At 36.5% G+C, this 23,422-nt stretch overlaps 1 protein-coding gene across 1 annotated transcript in view; it reads right to left on the minus strand.

Annotated features, from left to right (window-relative positions):
- LRRIQ1 (leucine rich repeats and IQ motif containing 1) overlaps nt 1-23,422 on the minus strand; it is a 323,521-nt gene that overhangs the window by 96,991 nt on the left and 203,108 nt on the right. Inside the window, exons 20-22 of the mRNA XM_063927664.1 lie at nt 21,655-21,750; nt 21,475-21,563; nt 16,497-16,598 (exon numbers count right to left, since the gene is read on the minus strand). Of these exons, the coding sequence (XP_063783734.1) occupies nt 16,497-16,598; nt 21,475-21,563; nt 21,655-21,750 (287 nt within the window). The remainder of the gene's footprint in view (nt 1-16,496; nt 16,599-21,474; nt 21,564-21,654; nt 21,751-23,422) is intronic.

A 23,422-nucleotide genomic window follows, 5' to 3' on the forward strand; every position in this document is an offset into this window, starting at 1 on the left:
GCATAATACAGGACATGGGGGGTATAGGGAACATGGAACAGATCAAATCGGTGAGGTGGGGGATCACAATACAGGATATGCAGATCAGTAGGTGCAAAATACAGATCTGACAGGGACACAGAGTAGTGGACATACACAACAGAGGGGGGCGTGGGCGACAAAACAGAATATACATATTGGGTGTACTTGGAGAGTCTAATGGGCCTTATAAGGAGCACGTGGGAATCACCTGGAACTGGAGAGCCTATTTTTCTATGTACGCTCCCTGAAACTTGTTGGCATGGGGATAGACTTAAAGGTTAGTGAGAAGAAGCTGTGGCACCGTGCAGGCCATATATCTATTGTATGCTTATCTCAGCACTAACTGTTTACATATATGTTTAAACATTCCCAAGTCTGGATTTTACAACAGAAGCAGAATAGTACATTGCTTGCCATTACATCCTTAGCAGTTGTTTCTCTTTACACTATACCAAAAATGTATACTTGTACTGCATGTATCACTATCCATTACAGTATGTTTAAAATTCAACGTAAATGTTTAACATAGGTAGTTTGGCTTCTTTTGCATCTTAGTAAAATGAAACACTAGCCTTATTAATGAAATGGTGAAAAATAGTAGTAGCTATGCATAATAAATGTAATGTTTGTTGTCTAGTTTCAATTTAGCACTGAATGCATTACAGTGTATGCATATTTGCACCATTAGACTTATCTAATAAGATAATGGAAAAGCAAAATAAAAACCCAAAGTTCAGCAAAATATATTTAGGAGCAGCAAAAGTTTGCAAAATATCCATAGCACATATTTCCTATTTTTAAGTAATACTTACTTGAAATGGGCATTTTTGCTATGCAGATTTTTTCATAGAGTTTCATAGAGTTTTTCATAGAATTTGATGGTAGATAAGAATCACTTGGCTAATCTAGTCTGCACCTTTTTTACCATATTGTTACCTCAACTGTATTTGATACTTATTTCTTTGTAAGGATTTCCTTATGTCTATCCCATGCAGGTTTAAATTGCTCTACTGTCTTAACCTCTACCACTTCTGATGGGAGGCAATTCTACCTGTCCACTACCCTTTCTGTGAAGTCATTTTTCTTCAAATTTCCCCTGAACCTACCTCCCTCCAGTTTCATTGCATATCCTCGTGTTTGAATACTTCACTTCATTTGAACTCACAACACGATTTGAGACTTCTTTTTGAAAAACCTAAATGCTACATATGGAATGGGTGTGGATTATCGGGTGGAACCTAACTAGGTCGACAGTCATTAGGTCGACCACTATTGGTCAACAGTGAGTAGGTCGACACCTGGAATAGGTCTACATGGTCATGAGGTCGACACGGAAAAGGTCAACATGAGTTTTTTTGGTGTTGTTTTCTTTGTAAAGTGACTGGGAAACCCAATCAGTGCACCGTGTCCCCTCGCATGGCTTGCTTCGCTCATCATGCTTTGGGCAAGGTTACTATTCCCAATCATAGTGCACGTAGATCGTAAAGTAAGAAAAAGTTTGTAAAACGGTTTTTTAAGACTCAAGTAGACCTTTTCATGTGTCAACATTTGCCATGTCGACCTACTGACGATGTCGACCTAAAGACCACGTCGACCTAATGCATGTCAACCAACAGCGGTCGACCAAATGACTGTCGACCTAAGTGAGGTCGACCTAAAGACCGGATACCATACGGAATGGTCGTGAATACAATCGTCTGCAATTTATTTTTGATAATTGTCCCATGCACCCCAGAGAAGTGTGCAGGAAAATGGGTGAAGGTTCCTTTCCGTAGTGAACAGTAATGTGCACAGATGGACATTGTAATGACGTCCAGAGGAACATCACCTATAACTGAATTGGCCCCATAGTTTATATTTAAAGTCTTAAGATTTTAGCTCTTTTCAAAACTCACCAACATATTTAAAAAACACCTTGCACATGCATTTCAATTTACAAACTTATTTTGATTTCTCTGAATGCAATACCAGTTGTTTATAAGCCACATTTGAAACTATTTGTTTAAGGTTTTATTTAAATTTTGTAATACTGTATGGGGATATTCAATTATCTGTGACATACGGTCTAGACGTGCAGCTGAGTACATCACCTATAATTACAACACAGCAACATTGAGGATTTTTCTGCAAAACAATATGGGTGTGAGCAAAAAGCTGTGATGATCTGTGATGTTGGTGGTCATGAAGTGCCGGAGAGATGGTCAGAACACTGGCAACTTAAAGCCACCCCCACTAACGCCATATGTGCTATGTCTACTGTGTGTAATGAGTGCCGTGTCACAATCAGAAAATTTCCCTGTCATGTTGTAAATGGGTGTGGTATGCAAGGTTGACCACACTTAGGTCGACAGTGTCTAGGTCGACAGTAAGTAGGTCGACAGGGACTCTAGGTCAACATGTACTAGGTCAACATGACAGAAGGTCGACATGAGTTTTTTCACTTAATTTGGTGTCGTTTTCTCCGTACAGTGATCCAGAACCCCAATTTGTGCACCGTGTCCCATTGCATGCTTCGGGCAAGGTGCCTCGCTCCACTACCGATGCATTCGGCACAGGTTACCGTTCCCAAGTGGATCGTAAAGCATGAAAAAGTTGAAAAAATGCATAAAAAGTGAAAAACTCATGTCGACCTTTTGTCACGTCGACCTAGAACATTTTGACCTAGAGTCCCTGTTGACCTAGAAACCATGTCAACCTACTTACTGTTGACCTATAGTGGTCAATCTAGACATTGTCGCCTAAGTGTGGTCGACCTAGAGACCTGATACCGTTGAAAATATACCTAGAAATGCAATGTACTTTCCACACAGCATGTCATATTGCATGTTCAACATGCTATAGGGTGAAAGTTATGGTGTAGTGACCATGGAGATTCATGAATTTTATGTTACCAAAAGCTTTACATGTAGCAGATGTGTAATCAGTGTCCATGTAAAGGACATTACAAAATCTAAGGGAATTAATTCTAAGGTGGAACATCCAGATAAAATAAATTTTCTATATTTGAAATCTGCTATTTCAAATACTATTTTTCCTATAATTAAAGAACCTAATGTTTCTCAAAGATTATGAGACTGGAATTAAAAATGGAGTGGAGCATGTATTAGAACAATCGGCACAATATATAAATAAATACATTAGGTGACAGCGGTGTATCACGCGAGGAGGAGGCCCATGTGAAGTCTCTGTCCAGGCCCCATACACTCTAGCCAGCAGAGCAATAGACTCTGGGCAGTGGGGTTACTAGGAGACCCTAGCGCTGTCCCAGAATCTAGTGCGCATGTGCAGGTCTTTGGAAAAATGGTGCGGTGGCCATTTTCTCCACGATTTACCTAATACTGGGAAAATGCCCACAGCACCATTTTCCCGGTGGTTTCTGCAGTGCTGCTGCTGTCTACATGGGACTCCATGGGGTAAGTATTGAAAAAAAATGGGTGCAGTGTGGGCCCCCTGGATCCCAGGGGGCCTGTGTGCACTGCACCCATGCTATTATGCATATGTTACCTAAAATAAAGTTTCCAAAAAATTCATATCAGATATTCCAATACAGGTTGAGTATCCGATATCCAAATATTCCGAAACACGGAATTTTCTGAGTGAGAGTGAGATAGTGAAACCTTTGTTTTCTGATGGCTCAATGTACACAAACTTTGTTTAATACACAAAGTTATTAAAAACATTGTATTAAATGACCTTCAGGCTGTGTGTATAACGTGTATATGAAACATAAATGAATTGTGTGAATGTACACACACTTTGTTTAATGTACAAAGTTATTAAAAATATTGGCTAAAGTAACCTTCAGGCCGTGTGTATAAGGTGTATATGTAACATAAATGTATTCTGTGCTTAGACTTAGGTCCCATCGCCATGATATCTCATTATGGTATTCAATTATTTCAAAATACGGAAAAATCCGATATCCAAAATACTTCTGGTCCCAAGCATTTTGGATAAAGGATACTCAACCTGTAATGCCATTATTAATACAGTGTCATATAACAAAGGGAACCTAGCTGTGAATGTAGCGGTAGTGGTGAAGTATTATTTGTTTCTGTAGGGCATTCCACTCTGTATATTGTATCAATGATGTAACAACATGATAGTATCTAAGTAGTACACACTCTGAATGCCAAGTCAAATAACATATCACTACATGCTGGAAATCATATTACAATTTTTGCTCTCTACTAACTATGTTCTGAATAAATGAATACAATCCCAATAAAACATTAATTATATGTTTAACAGTGAGCATTATATGTGGTGCACAAGGAAATAGTGGAACTCCCGATAGCAACCAATCATATTTCTACTATTATATAGTAAATGAAAACAAAATCTGATTGGTAGCTATGGGAAACATTTTGTCATAAATGTTCCCTATGGTATGCGTTTAACATACCGCCCGTCGGGATCCCGGTGGTCACAATACCAATGCCAAAATCCCGACAGGGGTACAATGCCACCGATGGAATACCGTTGAGGTAGGTGATTCTCCTTCTGTGGGTGTCCATGACACCCATAGAGGGAGAATAGACCCTATGGCGAGTTAAGCGAGCTACCATGCCCGCAGCGTGGCGAGCCTGCGAGGGGCCTCGATGTGCTTGCCCCGCTGCTGGCATTCTGGCAGATGGAATGCCGCTGTCGGTATAGTGACAGCCAGCATCCCGTACACCAGGATCCCATACCGATCCCATTCTCTAAGTATGTTATGACTCATGGAAGAAATGCCTGCAGTATACAAGCCCTGGAATTCCCAGTGACAAAGTGTTTTTTATTATGGTGACAAAGAGTGACAAAATTATTTATATTTCTCCCTAGCTCTTCAGTGACAAGTATACAGAAAATGGCATAAGTTATTTATGTGCACAGAAAGCACAATCTACCTGAATGGTTAACTCTGATAGAATTACACTTCCTTTTCCCTTTTTCTTAATAGTCATGTCTAAGCAGGAAGAGAAGCTACAAGGTGAATTAAATACATCTTCAAATCTGTTTTTAATGGCAAAGAAAAAACAAAGTTCTCCCATTTTATGTTATTTTATTTAAAAACAACTTGAACCGTATGAACTTCAGCACATGGCAACAGACTGTTTATTTTTAACCGTTCCGATTAAATCCAAGTGTTGAAACACTTCATTCAATAAGGAATTAATCCAGACTTTGTCCTCCCCCAATAGAAAAAAAATCATGCAGGTTTAAATGGATTCTAAAATTATCTGTATCTTGCTCTTTCCGACCCAGGTCATAACCTTCCTTAGGCACAGGAAATAGTTATCAGGTCATACACTGGTCAGATGAAAAAGAATGTGAATGGCCCTAACCCTGTCTTAGTAGGAGTGTGTTCCAATGAAGCTGTCTTTAGAGGAATCAAATTGGCAATAAAATCTGTCATAGGCTAACAGCACTTATTAATGTGTGCATTTTGTTCATCCATTGTTTTATTAAGCGGATTTCTCTCAGTGAGTAAGTGTATGAAGAATGCAATGTTTTGGTTGTAAGACAGTGGGATTCAAAATTATATACAGATTTTATTTTATGTTTCATTCTAAAATGCAAAAATGTGGCTATTGCAACTGTGTCAGTGAAGCCCAAGTACACACTGGAGAAGGCCACAGCAGTATTTTTCATAGGGCCGCTCAAGTGAACTGGGATTGCACTCTGCCAGCAGAGCAAATCTGACCCATAGAGAGCACTCCTTCAGATCAACACTGCCTCAGGCCTCACTACTTTCTCCAAGAAGTCTAACATTTCAGGCATCAAGTTGAAATTCTTCTGGAGATGATTAACCCAAACCCATGACAGATTTTTTCCAAGATATCCAACTCCTCATGTTTATTTTATCCTAGCTTTTTTTTTTGGATGTATTGGACATAACTAACCTACTCGTTTTACATGTTGAGCGGCTGGTAAAGAGCCATTTATTTCTTCAAATGAGAAAATATTTCAATGTGCAAGCCTCTATTGTTGTGTGAGCTCACACTAGATAATAAGAAACAAAGCTATACTCCGCTCTGATTCTCAGATTCAAACTTCCTGTTTCATCACATCTTAAGATAAAGATCTTACATGTTTTTGGAAATGTATATGTTTAAGGTTTACTTGCTACGTGCAGAGACAGAGTTGAACTGCTTTAATTAAAAGTTGATTGATCAAAAAACATTTTTAAAGAAAAACAAAAACCTCCTGCTGATTCTATTTTTAACTAGATACTTATGCTTCTTCATCCAGATTCATTAGTTTCATCTATTTTGCTTCTCTCTCAGTTACACACGCATATATATATATATATATATATATATATATATATATACATATACATACACACAGTATAATTTATATATATATATATATATATATATATACATATACATACACAGATGGACAGACAGACAGATATTTGCATGTGTGTGTGGGCACATTATATACACAGGACAGCCTTGCTTTGTTTTGATATAACATTGTCATATTCAATAAGAATTTCAATAAGAGAACCTTTGTTCTTACAGTGCATGCAAAAACTTCAAACATACTTCAAACAAGCTAGAAAGAAGTGACCACACACAAATATATGTTCCTGATGGCTATCAGCTCCAGGCATGCAGGCATTTTTGGAAAAGCATAACTTACAAAAATATTGTGTATGTACACAGGTAAAAGCTGATGAGACTGGAGCAAGTAATTGAAGTAAAATAGGTAAGCATAGCTATAATACACAATAAGTCAGTGCCACAACATAAGTATTCTGGTCATGGTAGCTGAAGAGCACAAAATACAGGGTAACTGTTGTCTACTTCATTAGCCTCATGTGAATTGCTACTCACTACTCAGCATCTAAGTTACAGAGTCAGATTGGTGGTGTCTAAATTTTACATCTAAACCATAAATAGTGTATGGGCAAATAAATACATATAGCATAGTACAAACTTTCTATTTCAAAGTGATGGGCATTAGAGCTTGAAGAGCAGCTATAACCTTTTTGGATATATGTACACTGTCATTGGTGCAATCCATAGCTTAGGCATGGAATTTTGCAAGATGATTAGAAGTTATATACTGAGAAGGGCACAACAAGAACCAGAGCACGTTGTGCCTGAAGGGTCCTTCACCACAGTGTGGATATACTCTTAGTTCCTCCTGTTTTAATATTTGATTCCACTGGCAGCTGAGCATTCTACCTGATTGGTAAGATGACATTTGCTGCAATAAAATGATTGTTATAAAATGTATAGAGGGGATGTAGTTGGGATTCCCGCAATCAGGATCCCGCCATTGAGAATGCTGGTGCAGGAATCCCAACACCTGTCAGAATACCGATGCCGGCATCTTGACAGGTGGGATCCCGAACATAAGTACCCCGTGGAGGTTAGGATTAGGCTGCGGAGGGAGGGTTAGGCTGTGGGGAGAGAGGGTTAGTGTTAGGCTTAGACAGCAGGGAGGGAGGGTTAGTGTTAGGGGAAGGGAGAGGATTAGGTTTAGCTGCCTCCAGCACCCGTGTCAGGATTTAATGACCACCGACATCCTGTCTGCCTGAATTCCATACCCAACCCAGATGATTTGTTATTGTTTATTAATGATTAGCAATTCTCTATGCCCATAGTTCTTGATCTTATTAACCAATAAGGCAGATTCTCAGGTATATCTATTAACTGGTCTAAATGTATTTATTTATTTATTATTTATTTACAGTTTCTTATATAGGGCAGAATATTCCGTTGCACTTTACAATTAGAACAACAGTAATAGAACAAAACTGGGTAAAAACAGACAGACATAGAGGTAGGAAGGCCCTGCTCGCAAGCTTACAATAAAATCATGTATCCTTCCATTAAGGGGGCCTTTTCTGGCTAATCCCTTAAATACTCTTGACTAAAATGGGTAGATACATTTAAATAATTGGGAATATGGGTTTCAAATACATCTCATGATTACATCCACTTGAATGTTAAAAGGTGGAATACTTAAAAGCTCGGATCAGAAGCTGGATTAAATTACCCTTAACTGTGACAGGTTGAGTACATTTAAATAAGATGGTGATACCCTGAAATTAGTGTATGTTTTTATAACTCTCCTGTATATCTTCCGTGAGCAATTTTTAGTCAGATAAATAGCTTGGTCTCGTCTCTTTATGTATTGACATGGCCAAGAACATGGGTTGGGCTTGTGTTACCTTTTTTTCATTTACATTACTCTGTTTTCCAATTGGCTCATTTATGGGGGTGGATTAGAGACCATGATCCCTTTGTGCTGCCTAAACTAATGGTTGCACAGCTGGTTTTTATCACACTCCACTGCAGTTTTCTTTGAGTTTCAAGTTGATTAGAAGTAATATTCCTCTTATAGCCCAGGCATTTCAAGTATGGGAATGTGTTTCAAAGATGCTGGGAGAGGAGGGCATAGATCTGGATACACCTCTTTGACATTCTGAGGTATTGCCAGAACTAGAGGATGTGCAGATTTGTGAAGCTTGAAGTGGGGAGTGGGTTGAGTAGGTCAATTATACTATTTTGGGGTACTCAATTCATTCTCTCAATTGCAATAAGTATTCAATATTCCCAATGCTTATTATTTTAGATTTTTACAATTGAGACATACTCTACCTTTCCAGTTTGCTGAGGGCCCTTCAGTTATTACTGAATGTTACATAAAAAGCATATAAAGTAATGTCCACAGATTTACGTAAATATCCAATTTTTACTTGTTTCTTTTGGGTGCTTTGCGTTCAGAGGAATTGTTGGATCTTAGAACCAAGTAGGAGACTGACTTGGGTGCCCTTCTGGGAGAAGAAGAGGCAAAAGGCACTGGAGTGTCAGCGAGTATCTATGATATCCATTCATTTTCAATAAAATTCAGCTGATTTTATTGCTTAGGGTATATGTAACGCCAATATGGGGGGTATACAATGCTTGTCGGATCCATTCCAAAGGAAATGATCTGACAATGCAGTATTTAATGAGCAGCCAAATCTGACAGGATTTGGCTGTTCCCGACAATGCCAATCCGACTTTTTTTAAAGTTGGATTGACATTGTCGAAAACGGGGCTAAAACCTGTCGGATTTGGCCGCAGAATCCGACAAAACACATGGATCCGCATCTATTCCACCGATCCACGTGTTTTACGACAAGTCAGAATTGCCAACTTGTCAGAAAAACGGCAGGGGGATTGAATAGGTCGGAACAGTTTCCGACCTAAAAAAGTTGCAAACTGCCGTCTTTACGACAAGACGCTAGTTTACGACTAATACGAATTGAATACCCCCTATGTCTACTTCAATTTGGCAGCACGGCCACTTCCCAGTGCCCTAAATGTGGTCCTGTTGTTGGCATCCAGCTTGGGAATATTTTAAGTTTTTGCAATCAAGTTGTAGGAGCTACTGCATCTACTGAAGTTCAGAAGAGGTCTTTTACAAAAAAGGCATGCTTATGGGGCATAGTTGGTGCAAATGGGTTGGACAGATGCACTAAGCAATATGTGGTGAATATGTGCAGCCTGGCTTAAGTGGATATCTTTGGTCAATAACACTATGGCTCACGAGAAATATTCATGCCTACTCAGACAAGCGGAATCCAAAGGGGGTGGGGGGAGGAAGGAACAGGGGCATAGCCAGAACTTTGTGGGCCCCATGGCAACATTTTAAAGGGGCCCAAATCCCAATGCTTCCAGAGAGACACTTCTCTGCAGCAGTTGTTAATTTTATGCCCTATAATAGTGCCCTAGTTCATTTTTTTAACCATAGTAGAGCCTTATTTAATGTTATGTCCCATAGTAGTGTCCTAGTTTCTTTTATAAATCACAGTAGTGCTTAAGTTCACCCTTTGACACATTTCAGAGCTGCCAGTACACATTATGACGCACAGTACACCCAATTCACATTATGATATATAGTGCTCCCCGTTTATATTGTACCTCATTACAGTGCCCCAGTTCATATTATATAACATTAAAATGCCCTCCAGTTCATTTTATACTACACTACAATGAGCAGGTCCAGGGGCATACCTAGATATTTTGCACGCTCCAAGGAAAAAGTTTGAAAGGACTCCTACGTACCACCCAATGGCGAAAAATGTATATAACACATGTAACTTTGACAGGGAAGGTGGGACCCATAGCAGCTGCACTGCCTGCACCTATGGTAGCTACGCCTTTGGGAAGGATGATGATGAGGAGATAATTGTTTTTTTTTCTCTTCTTTTGTTTTTGTTGTGGGTTTTCAGACTGTTATAGACATATAATGTATAATATGTGTACTGCAAATGCTGGCTATCGCTGATTGTGATTAGTGTATTTGTCTCTTTGTATTGTGGAATTAAAAAATTAAAACAATATTATATCTAAAAAATATCAGTTTAGAAATATGTGGAAAGAACATTTCTCACTGAAAAACAATATGAGAAAATAAGTAACGGGACGGGCTTTTTTTTTCTTTAGCAAACCAAATTTTAATAAACTGAATGTACTAAAAAGTTTGAGTTATCTATATTGTATGAACTATTTTAGATTTGAATTACATACTGTAAGTCTTATACATTGCTAACAATAATATTATCATATTTCATATTATAAATGAGTTACTTAAAATACTCCTACCAAAAATTAATTTGAGGAAGAGATCATTTAAATATTACAAAGAATTACAGAGTAGGTTGGTAAAACATTTTTTTTAAACTGAAAAAGTACCTTAGTTAATGCTTTGCAAATGCAAAGAGATTAAATTACTTACCAAAATATAGCAAACTTCTCTAATTCATACATGTTTATATATGATTCCATCCACTGAATCTTACAATTACCAGCACTAACCACAAATCCTAAGACTTAAACACATGAGCAATATGGACATAATAGGTGCCAAAAATTACATACTGTTCCCTCAATACTTCTAATATGAAGGTCTAAAATTGAATTTTTTAGAATTATTAAATGCATGAATGTATGTGGAGGTTACATATGTATGAGCGGGATGGAGTTAAGTTCCCGGCAGTTGGGATCCCAGCGGTTGAAATACAGACACCGGAATCCCGACAGCAGTCAAAATGCCCGCTCAGTATTCCCACTAGGGTGGTGGTCCACGCCACCATCCAAGGTGGAATATAATAGTGTGTGCCCAAAGCGTGGAAAGCGCATCAAGCTTGCATGGAGACACGCTGGCTCGATGTCGGGATTTTGATTGTTGGGATTCCGGCGTCGTTATTTCGACAGCCGGGATCCCTACAGTCAGGAAATCATACTGAATCCGTATGAGCTAGTGGCCAAATTATGGGTAAATAGAATGGCCCACACAGAATTTGCCTATTTATCAAGAACCATTTGGGAGCTCCTAAAGGGAGTAATATGGTGGGATAGCATTATTTCAAATATCAAGCCACACTTTTAGAATCCTCCGATTCTGCCATATTGACCCAAACTTCAAACACTTTTATAATAATGGCAGCTGCACAGAAGTAGGCACATGAAGCCACAAATAATATGAGCACAGAGAGGTTTTATAACTGCAAATGTGTCTGTGTTAATTTTTGCCCTTATCTTGTCAAGATGCAAGTAGTTTATGTCTCAATATATAATTAGAACTATCTGTTCACACTAATCTTAATTATCCCTCTTTGGATATTTGAAATTAAATACAAAATTAACATTTAAAAACCTGTAGACTTCATACTTTAAGAAGACTTAAAGATAAATATACATGCAGTGTATATATTTTTTTTTAAAAAGGTTAAACACATATGCACAGACATATACAATATACTAACCCTTCTAATATTTCAAATAATAGAAAACGTTTACACAAGAAGGAAAAGTTGAACGCAAAAATAGCGTATCACCGCCCATGTGTAGACCTGGAGATTTATTCCTGTCAGCAACAGTATCATATGCTCCAAGTGTAAACCAGCCTCTCATCATAGATAGTTATGTTCCACTTATGCCCATATTGTAAGCCATTACTTTGAAGAACAATAAATGCATTTGCTATTAGACTACAAAAACCCGTGGTCTGTAATAAAGCAAAAACAACTATCTTGCATATTCAAAAACAAATATTGTGACAGCAAAAAAGTCAGCTTTTGCAAACTATTAATCACCAATGACGCAGACCCTAATCTACAATTTCCACTTGCCCACCAGCCAATAATACTCAGTTGCGTATGCATTTTTTCAGTCTGCAACCCACACTCACGGTACTTTTCCAACAATAATGCACCAACCATTGTTCCCATACAGGCAGGTCAGGACAAAGAGGCAGAATCATGTATGCATGAATGCATATGGATGCAACACTGTTTTGGGAATGCACAGTGCAACGTAATGCAAGATAAGCTTCTCCAACTGATGCAGTACTAGTTTTACAGCTACTACACAAAGCAATGTTAATGGATGATGCATACAAGTGTATATACATATAGACACCAAAAGATATCCCGCACCGGTTTTATAGGTAGGTACTCAGATGGTTTATCCCCTCTCAGAATTAAGAGTTTAGTAATATAAGATATACAATGGCTATTTATTTGCTCTGAGGTGCTAACCCACTACTCACAAGGAGAATCATCGACACAAAGAAAAGAAGAGCTCTTCTTTTCTTTGTGTCGATGAAGTGTATATACATGTTTGCCTATGAGAGACACAATAGAAAAACTAAAAATAAGGAAATGTTGTTGCCAGAGATTAGCAGCCCCTATAAGCAGTTACTATAAGAATGTTACAATACTACTGCCTGATCCAGCAAATAAAGTACAGTAACTCCCCTTTAATCCCAAATCAACTAAAGTTTCTGAGATCTGATTAAGATAAGTGGTTTCAGTGTAACTCATTTTTCTCAGGTACTGCTCTACCTAGAAGGCAGAATGATGACAAAAACAAAAACATGCTGTAGGGACTAATAACGCCTACACTAGTATGCATAATGAACAATGTTAAACAAGCATGCAACATATAGTTTATCCTGTGCCACATTTAACATTGCTAACAATGTAAACAGTTGTTTGGTATCAGAACTGGGATCAGTGATCCCTAAGCAGCATGCAGCGTCTTCTGTGCACAGTACATATATCTCCGTTCCAGATGACAAGCAACATGAATTAAATCTCAAAATGTAAACCACTTGTCTGAACAAGTCCTAATACTTTAATGTAAACATTTCATGGCTCATAATATGTAATGAGACTTTGCTTTAAAGATATATAAATATTCTATTTAGTTAGCATGCTTTTAGACTCAGAAAAAGCATTAAGATCACGGATATGTTTATGATAACAATAGGCTGAATACCAGCATAGATAAAGGTTTTTCATGATAGCCGGCCATGGAATTCCCCACCGTAGGATGTGGTGATGGCAGGGATACTAAGCAGATTAAGAAATAAACAGGATGAATTTCTTACAAATGGAAACTGTAATTCTAATCAGTACTTTACAAGGAATACTGTACCGGAGAATTAATCCAATTGCCACATATGAAGCCGGGAGTATTTTTCTTGCTCTAGCATTGCAGTGTCCAGTGCTCACACACACTGTATTTGCGTGCACATAACACGAAGGACAAGCGATAAGTTGTCAGTGTTCTATACACATTATTTACAGGGTTCATAAAGTATATCACTGGCGACCGTATGACGGGAACTCAGTTCTCACTCTACATTCTATGTACATACAAATACAGTGTATAACTGTTGCACACTCAGGTCTTACAGTAAACAGTCTCTCACAGGACCCATGTGTCCATGGCCTACAGCTGATTTGCCTCTGCAATGACAACATGTGGCTGGTTTTGCACCTCCTGTATCTGATTTTATGCTGCTGAGCTTGGATTTGCACCAAGGAAGATACCTTTGTGAAAGGGAAATCCTTTGCTCTGGATAGTGTGCAAAAGAAGTTGTTCCTTAACTATAACAACCTGCAACTGTGACAAAAAAACAAGGATTTCTTGCATGTGAAATTTTTAAATAAACAGCACTGGGTAATGGACAGACTTGACCGTTATTATGCTGCACAGCGGCTCAGAACCTTTACACTGCATATAATGTGATTGTAAGCTAACCTCTGTAGACTTAATTGAGAACCTTTCTTAAATATCCCATCTAAACTATTAGTGACTTATATAGGATTTTGCATTTCCTTGTATTCTGCGCTGACCATCTCTGTTCACTCTGACTCTTTCATCGCAAATGTAACATCTGTATTGCTTTCCTAACCCCGACATTGAAGAGTAATAGTATTATGTCCTTTTTACCACAGGCTTTTTACTCGCCATCTGTATTTAATGGATAATTGTTATTGTTTTGGACCTTTGGAGCCTCATTGCTGTTGTGTGTAAATGATATAGGTATATGCTATAGATGTGAATTAGAGGAGCTCTCGTTGTAGTTAGAAACCAGTTACATTGTCATATTTACATTGTCAGAAAGAAATATTACATTATTATTTACACAGATAAAGGTGATTCGGGTTTATAACACAAATTATTTTAGCTGGATTAACATGAAAAGAAAATTAATTACATATACATTGGGACTCTCATATACGGGAAATAGAATTTATCAGCCACTATAACTTGTTGTGTCTGTAAAATTGCAATTCATCTTTTACTCTACAATAGTATTAGTAATTCCTATTCAGTAATTGAACACATATATTTTTAAAATTGTAATCAACATTTAATACAACTGAAAAATTGATTTTCTTATGATTCAAGTACCTTATCTTATATTCTTTAACATACACCTTCTACAGAAGCATACTATTCTAAACTATGTAATAATGTGCCAATTAATATAACAAGCATCTTGTTAATATATAGATTAGTATGATTCAACATAAAAGAGTAAGCCTTTTCTACACATCATTCTCCAAATGTCCTGTGACATTTAACTGAGAACATATGTATGGCATGATGAATATGTATTGACTTAATTTCCATTTACTTTCACATTTTAAATATTAATAATTGATAAAAAATAATTACTGAACTTAAAGATATTCATTTAAAAAAAAAGCAGGTTTTAGCTTTTCAGAAATGTTATATATAGGGTTCATACATGAAGGGATATAAATGTGTATTCATAATACTAAAGTTCTACTTAGATGGCTAAAACTGTAATACTTAAAACAATGTTTTAGTGCTTAAAATCTAAAACAAAATACAATTTTTAACATGTGGTACTTATGTAGCTTTATGATAAGGTATCCTATTATCTGATTGTCATAGTTACTGTTTTGCACAGCTTCCTATTTCTGCAAGTCCAATGGATTGAACTTTCCTTACTATATATTGACCTTTTGACAATTACTGAATTAGTGGAAATGAATTTGATCTGGCTAAATGTATATTATTAAGAGAATGTCAGATGTTTTGGGGTATATTATTGACTTATTTTCTTTAACTTACTTTCATGTAGTGTTCTAAATGCATTAGATCAATGGTTCCCAAACAGGGTGCCATGGCAACCTGGGGTGCCTCAGGACACTTGCAGGGGTGCCCTGGGTTGGTGGTCCAGAATCAATTCAAACTATTAATGGTTGATAGGCAAATTCAGTGCTGGTGGCTGACAATCATAAATTATGTGGGCAAATAGAAGCAAATATTGTGCCTCACCACATAACTGAACCCAAAAATGACATATAAACACAATTTACTTAATTTATATATTTTTTCCCCGGAATTTTTCAATAAGAACCTTTTGGCCCAGGGGTGCTGTGAAATAAAATTCTGATACCCTACGGCGCCGTGATTCAAAAAAGTTTGATATCCACTGCTTAATGATTAATTTGGCATCTGCATCTGTAATTATGGATACATTTTAAAAACCCAGTATACAGAACAATGTGATCAACATCATAAACCTGGCAAACCTGTTTTAAGAGGAACAACTTTAAAAAGGGGGCCAATATCAGGATAAAAAATTGAGAAACATGCATATGCTATCCTAAAATACAGATCCTAAACATGCATTTTTGCCAGTGTTGTAAACTTGTAACTGACTGCTGGTCAAGCAACAGCAACAAGAACAATTACATAAAACAGTAAGAAAACACAGACACACACACATACATACACACATATAGAATAAGTCGTTGCCGTGAGTGCTGTATATGGTGGTTTGCTGTTCCACCACTTCTGTGGCTGCTTTGATTGTAAAACTGGTCACTTGGAGTCACTTACATCAATTACAAGTTTCTACATTAACCACTTTGTACATGTATAAATGTACATACATTTTACAAGCAACATCAAGCAGAGCTGAGACACCAGGATGCATTAATCATTAATCACATGAAATTATCAGTTGTGTACGTCCCTCCCTCACTGTGTACACACACACACACACACTTAAATTATTTTTACATATATGTTTTCAGGAGCTAAACTTCAAATGAAGATATTTACCATTATCACTTTGCAATAGACCGCGGATTCTCTTTGGATTTAACACATATTAGTTAGCTAAATAAAAAAAGCATCTTAGGTACTAACCTCGAAAGTATTCTATTTTCGTTGGCTGCACCGTCTTTGGTGGCTTTGCAGGAGGATGTTTATTTTCATTATTTTTGAACAACGCCAGGCGCACAGCTGGGTCTAGATGAAAACGTACATGTTAAAATTGAAAGGGCATGATAGCTTTTGCTCTTCTAGAGGTTAAGTTACTCTTGCTAGGATTTAGATCGCATGAAAAAAATGTCTTCATCCAGCTTCAGAAGAAAAAAAATGTGTACTTTCAAGAAATCATCCCACTATACCTCTTCACAGCAGACAAGATGGCAAACAATAGCATTTTTAAAACAAATGTATGTTTGGATTGGGTAAATAAAGTATTAATTCCTATTTATAAAGTTTAAAAAAATAAATATGTCTAGATTTAAATTGCAAAACTGAATCACCATTTTCTAACTTTATACAAAATAGCAGAAATAATGCAGACATTTATAAAATAAGCGAATCACGATCAAGTTTCCTAAATTCGTAAAATCTCCATGGAATTGCTTTGTTTTGGAATATTTCATGATAAAGGAAATTAAACATGCTAGTATAAAATACAGGCCAAGTATACATACATTAAAGTTGTTAATCCTTGCTTTAGTTTATATGCTATAAAATCCATGCAATACTTTAGAAATATTACATAGGTTTTTATGCAAGCGTAACATTTGTTTACATAAATGTGCAGAAACCGTGACGTGTATAAAGGCATAGAATTGAACTTCTCTAATCAAGAATCAACTAAGTAGATGAAAAATTCTGAAAACTTAGACTGTCATGCTTCTAAAACCTTGAACCAATTTTTCTAATACAGTTTCAACTTCAAAGTATGTCTGTTCTATGATGCTTCTCATTTGTTTGAGGAGTGCCTCAATTCTGAAAGACTCCACTTGAAAACCACTGGAATCTGAATAGGAGTTTAGATACAATAAACGTTCATACAATTATTATTTTTCTCTAGTATTGTGGTTTTTGCTTAGCAAAGCAAAATTATTATTGTATTCTATTGTCATCTGAATAACCCACTGCTGATGAAAACTTGTTCTAAACACTACATGAAGTTCATAGTTAAAGATTAATGTTTCTAGTGGGAAGATTATATGATATTACAACTGCATCTAAAAAGACATTACTATTTGTATAAATGTTCTTTACATTTTGACATTATTTCTAATGAAGAAGGCATTAATCAATGTGCTCAGTCTTATGATCTTTCGCAGTATGAAATACATTTGTCACGTGGTATGCATTAATATTCTATATTCCATCATTGCAATTTATTTCTGATTTGGCTTGAAAGTCATTCAACAGAATCAAAGGGGCTATTGCAGAACTACATGCAAGTTTGTTTTGCAGAGGAGTGTTGTGAGTTTTGGTAGTGCGCATGCTCCATAGCCGAGCTTATGCAACTGTAGGGACACATTTAATTTGAATTTCTATTTGCAGCAGAATTCTGCAAATATAATGGGGTAGGAGTGGGGTATTCGGATGTTGGCTAAGTTTAGGTGGGAAGCAGGTGGAATTTCAGGTTATGCTGGCTTGTGCATATGCAGGCCTGGTGCAACTGCATTGTGATAATGATGATGGCTATATGAACAAGTGTAAAGATAGTGGCGTCGTGGCATCATAGATGCATACAGCTCACCTTGTGGATGAATATCAGTGTTTAGTGTAGATTTATCCCAATAGTTGAAATGCCGACAACGGCATCCCAACAACTGATGTTAATTACTGTGGTTAGGGTTAGGCACTAGGGGGAGAGTTAGGGTTAGGCTGTGGGAAGGGGGAATTAGGTTTAGGCTGCGGGAGGGGACAGTTAAGATTAGGCTGCAGAAGGGGTGGGTTAGGGTTAGGCTGCGGGACAGGTGGTTTAGGGTTAGGAATAGGGTTAAAATACTCTTCAGGATCCATCAGGATTCTAATTGTAGGGATGCCACTGTCGGCATTCTGACCACCAGAATGGTGACTGCCGGGACATCAATACCATCCTGTTTACGAGCAAAGCCCTCTTACTTCTTTGTCTGTTATTACCCAGTCATATTTTATTAATGGTTTGTGTCCAGTTGTAAAGAATGCAATGGGTCTAAAAGTGGAAACCATTGTTTTCACTAATGTCATACCTACCTGTGTTTTTCCAATACTACCTGATCCATTCACTTGCATTTACCACAAGTGCATATACTGGTAAACCCGAAACACCTCCAAATACTTCCCGCAAGTAAAAATTACATGTCAATGTTTCACATAGGAAATTACAGACTGACATTCTAAAACTGACAACAGCTCACAGACAGACATACTCTACAGGGGTAATGTAAAAGAGTGTGAGAATCAGGAAGTGAGACAATTATGGGCTTAATTGGGCCTAATTCAGAGTTGTTCGCAGCAGCAAATTTGTTAGCAGTTGGGCAAAACCATGCGCACTGCAGGTGCGGCAAATATAACATGTGCAGAAAGAGTTAGATTTGGGTGGGGTGTTTTCAAACTGAAATATAAATTGCAGTGTAAAAATAAAGCAGCCAGTATTTACCCTGCACAGAAACAAAATAACCCACCAAAATCTAACTCTCTCTGCAAATGTTATATCTGCCACCCCTGCAATGCACATGGTTTTGCCCAATTGCTAACAAATTTGCTGCTGCGATCAACTCTGAATTACCCCCTATGTGAAAGTTCTACTTTTGTTTTTGTTTTTTTAAGTGGCAATCATTTATATGGCAAAACCAGGTTGATTTTGCCATGTAAATGATTGCCACTTTAAAAAAAAAAGAAAACCAGGAAAACTCTCACATAATCTCGCACTTCTTGATTCTCACACCCTATTACATTCCCCACACAGCATTCAATAAGAGACAATTTTACTATGAAAATGTGACATACAAAGATAACTTGTATTGCATACTATAGCTTCATAACTCCACAGTTTTTGGTCTCTAAGCTAAAAATCAAGTTTCAAAATAGGCCATGTTACACCTCTGCTTAGTAATGACATGCAAAGTGATGTCAGCACATAATCTGGGTTGCTAACCTTTTCCTTTAGGAAACAGCCATTTGTTAGTAATGTGTGCCTTGCTTGATCCTGATTGTTATATGACACAACTGCCAGAGTGAAGCATTTCTACATACATCAGCTAAGATGACAAAATTGATGAATATTTCTCACTCAAAACTTCTCAAAGTAAATTGCACATACAAGTAAAAGTAACATTCAAATATAGTTTTCCAAACGGCAAATATATGGAATGATTATAATGAAAGACAAGTGTCTGTGTATGGTCTTTAATGATCAGCCACAACCTGGATGAAAAATGCTATTAATACATTAACTAGATGCATGAGTATGGTTTAATATAATAAAAAAATACAAGCTGCTTTGCATTACTGATTTTTCTCAGTGTTGTGGCCACTTATGATATATAAAGTAATGAAAATATTAACTTTCACCTTTTTTTTCTTTACATGGAACATGGAATACTGATTAGTGTGAAAGTATTATTTTGATTTCGGAATGGTTAAAGTTTGTTTATATGTGCTTGTGGCCCAGATCCGATTACAATTACCGCATCATACAATAAGGTGTATAAAGGATGCAATGGGGGGACAAGAGCCGCAGAAAAGCCTTGGAGGGGTATATCGGATCTATTGGTCACCTATACATAACTTTTAACCTTTCTTTTTCTTTAATGTTCTGTCATAACATTATACCAATGTTTAAGACTAAGGGGAACAAAATATGAAAGATCATGTTAATATGAAAATGCCATAATCACAGATATTTGCAGACAGAGAAGTTACCATGACTTTATTTAAAACTGAAGAAGGTGACGGAAGTATGGTGCTCTAGTGAGGTAATTTGTAAACTCCAGTAAAACTCTGATGTATTCCATCTGTCTTTGGAAATATTAAATACATCTTGACAGACCAAAAGCGAATATAATCACAATTTTATGCTTATTTTCCACTTTACTATATTTACCTCCAGGATAAAAAGCTTGGTGGCTACAAATTGGGCCAAAGTTCTAATGTAAAGGATGGGACATCTTTGAAATGTTTTTAGGTGTAGAGTATTAACTTTCTAATAAAGAATAAATAAGAAACTGACAAGACAACAGACAGTGTTCCATTTACACTACTCTATCCACATCTGTAACGTAAACCTGTGCATAACCTACAGCACATATTGTGTAATGGCAATATATAGTTATATAGAGTGGTAGGATCAGTTTCATAAAATATTATATTGTAACAAGTGTTCATAGTGCAATCAATTCTTCAGTGAATCTTGTTTTACATTAGTATATTTGTAATTAAAAAGTTGTAGAATGAAATGACATAACCTATTTATTTTGTATCTTACTAGTAAATGTTGAAACTGTATTTTTAAAATGACAGAATGTTCCCAATATTTGTTAATTTTCATGGTAAAAGAAAAGCAAAAAAAACCCAGACTGTAACTAGATGGAACGTGCATGTCATGACCTTCAGTAGGACTCCAAATTCTTTCATGTGGGGGTCATCTGAGGATTAGATCTGGGCAGTAATTATACGATTGTGCTGTAATCCTGTACACTAAAAATACGTATGAAAATATAAAAGGATGAAATCTAATGGTTATGGCATGTTTTATATTGCTTGGTGGTAAGGTAATATAGTATTGTGCCTTGAAAAGGCTCAATACTGTTCTTCAAAATAACATTCTTGTTTTAGAGACATAGTGATAGCTGCCGATCGAAAGGATAAGTTACCATTGGTCATATCATTACAAAATCCTGAATTTAACTAGAAGAATAACACACCATGCAGATTTTGGTACTGTATGTATTCCTAATAATATAGTTACATTAATACAAAATATGAGCCATTTTATATTATAGGTTCCATCGCTGTATGCAATTAATTGTGGCCAGCATGTCAGCAAATCACAATGATTATGACACAAATCAGTCATGAAAAACTCTGGCTCCCAGTTACTCACCCAACATTTTACTCTTTTTTGCCTGCTTGGACTTCATCTTCTGGGCTCTTTTCAGCATCATCTGTGCAGTAGATGCATCTTTAAACCCCCTACAGGAAAGTGTATTTTTACTTACATACATGTTGTGCATTTTGGTTTCATGATGACACATTGAGATATAGTAAAAAGTATTTTACATACCACTCCTGGGAAATTTTTTCTTCTTTCTCCGACTTGAAGGAAACGTCAATATTGGACTTCATGCTAGACACATGTGACAGATTTTGTTTCTCCGACCTGACATCATATGAAATAGTAGGCCAAATCAGTTAAAAAATGAAATGTTCTAAGGCTTTGTAGTCTAAAGCTGTTTCAGCTAACTGTTTATGCATTCCAAAATCTGAAATAAAATCTAGTTTAAATAGTGAAGGAAAGCTTTATCGTGAAAGGTTTCTCAAAGTCTGTAAGCATTTTGAAATGTTTATATTTCAATTACTTAAAGAACATTTCAAAAATTACCATCAGCATACAAATCCTGTCCTGCACAGAAAAAACATATATATCTAATCTAGATATAAAAAGACATGTCCTTCCACTAAATACAAATACTAAAGGCATCTATATCATTTAGTAATCTAGAAGCCTAATTCTTTTAGCCGATACATGGCATTGCCGAAGATAAAACTAAAGAAATGGATGGCATACTTATGTAACAAAGATTACCTAACATTATTATGTTACCCGTGTTATTATCAGGTAAAAGCTTTAAAACCTCTGCAGCAAGAGCAATTTCTGCTCACGCTGCAAGGAAAGATACATCTTAAATACATAACTTTTGGATTTTATCTGTATGTTTGAAAAGCAACAGACATAATTTGCAGTAGAGCACTTATAAAATTACATATATATATATATATATATATATATATTTATATGTGTGTGTATTTCACACATGTAAATTGTAACAGCATGTGCTTGGTACTATGCAAGTGTTAATATACATTTTAGTAATATTTATTAGTCACCAGTCTTCGTAGTGACATCACAATAACATGCTTATTTGAGCATTTACAGCTTTTTCAGTTACAAATAAGTGTTATTATAAGACTCTAAACAATTGTAAGTGAAATCCTTTAATTTTGCTAAATAAGGAATGATTTAACGGACAGCATCACTGCCATTTCATTACACTAGCACATAATCTTCAAATCTCAAGTATAAACTCTACAGGCTATTTGAAGCCTGTAGACAAAGGTCGTGAATGTTTCAGAATAAGTAACTAAAAGCTTGGTGGTAATGGGATAACGTATGATGAAGTAATTATTTTTGCAACTCCATCCTTTTTACAAGATAATGCTTTGTTTATTAGTAATTTGTCTAGCTGTCAGAGAAACTATTTAAACACATCCCTTTACTCAGCAGATAAAACATTATATAGCTGAACATATTTATCACTAACATGCAATTTAGTAACAGTGAAATTCTAACCAATGTTCCCTAAACAATGCAGCACTGTAGCTACATATGGGAAGGGTAACCTCTAAATATCCTGGTTGCAAGTGCAGCATTTGGGTAATTTGAAGGAATGTTTAAGATTATTTTCATTACCTGAAATTACCTGAATCTTGGAAATGGACTGTGCTGCAGTTTGCTTTATTATGCTGCAGCTCGCAGCATCTAGTCTTTTCAGCAAAGGTCTACAGTGCTCTACTGGAGAGGACTGGAAGGTTGGAGTCATGGAATGGTGCAATCTAGCTCTAAGCTTCAGGTAACAGGGTGGTTCTGATGAGGGGCTGTACTTGCCTTACAGGTTTTAATAAGGTTGAATAAAAACAGCCTATATGTAATCCAAAATGGGGGTGCACTCTCCGCGCATGAAAATTCAGCAGGTTTTATTCAGCAATTGTCATAAAACAGCTCATACTATATATATATATATATATATATATACACACAAAGCTATATATTT

This window comes from Pseudophryne corroboree, chromosome 6, assembly GCF_028390025.1.
Source record: "Pseudophryne corroboree isolate aPseCor3 chromosome 6, aPseCor3.hap2, whole genome shotgun sequence".
NCBI lineage: Eukaryota > Metazoa > Chordata > Amphibia > Anura > Myobatrachidae > Pseudophryne > Pseudophryne corroboree.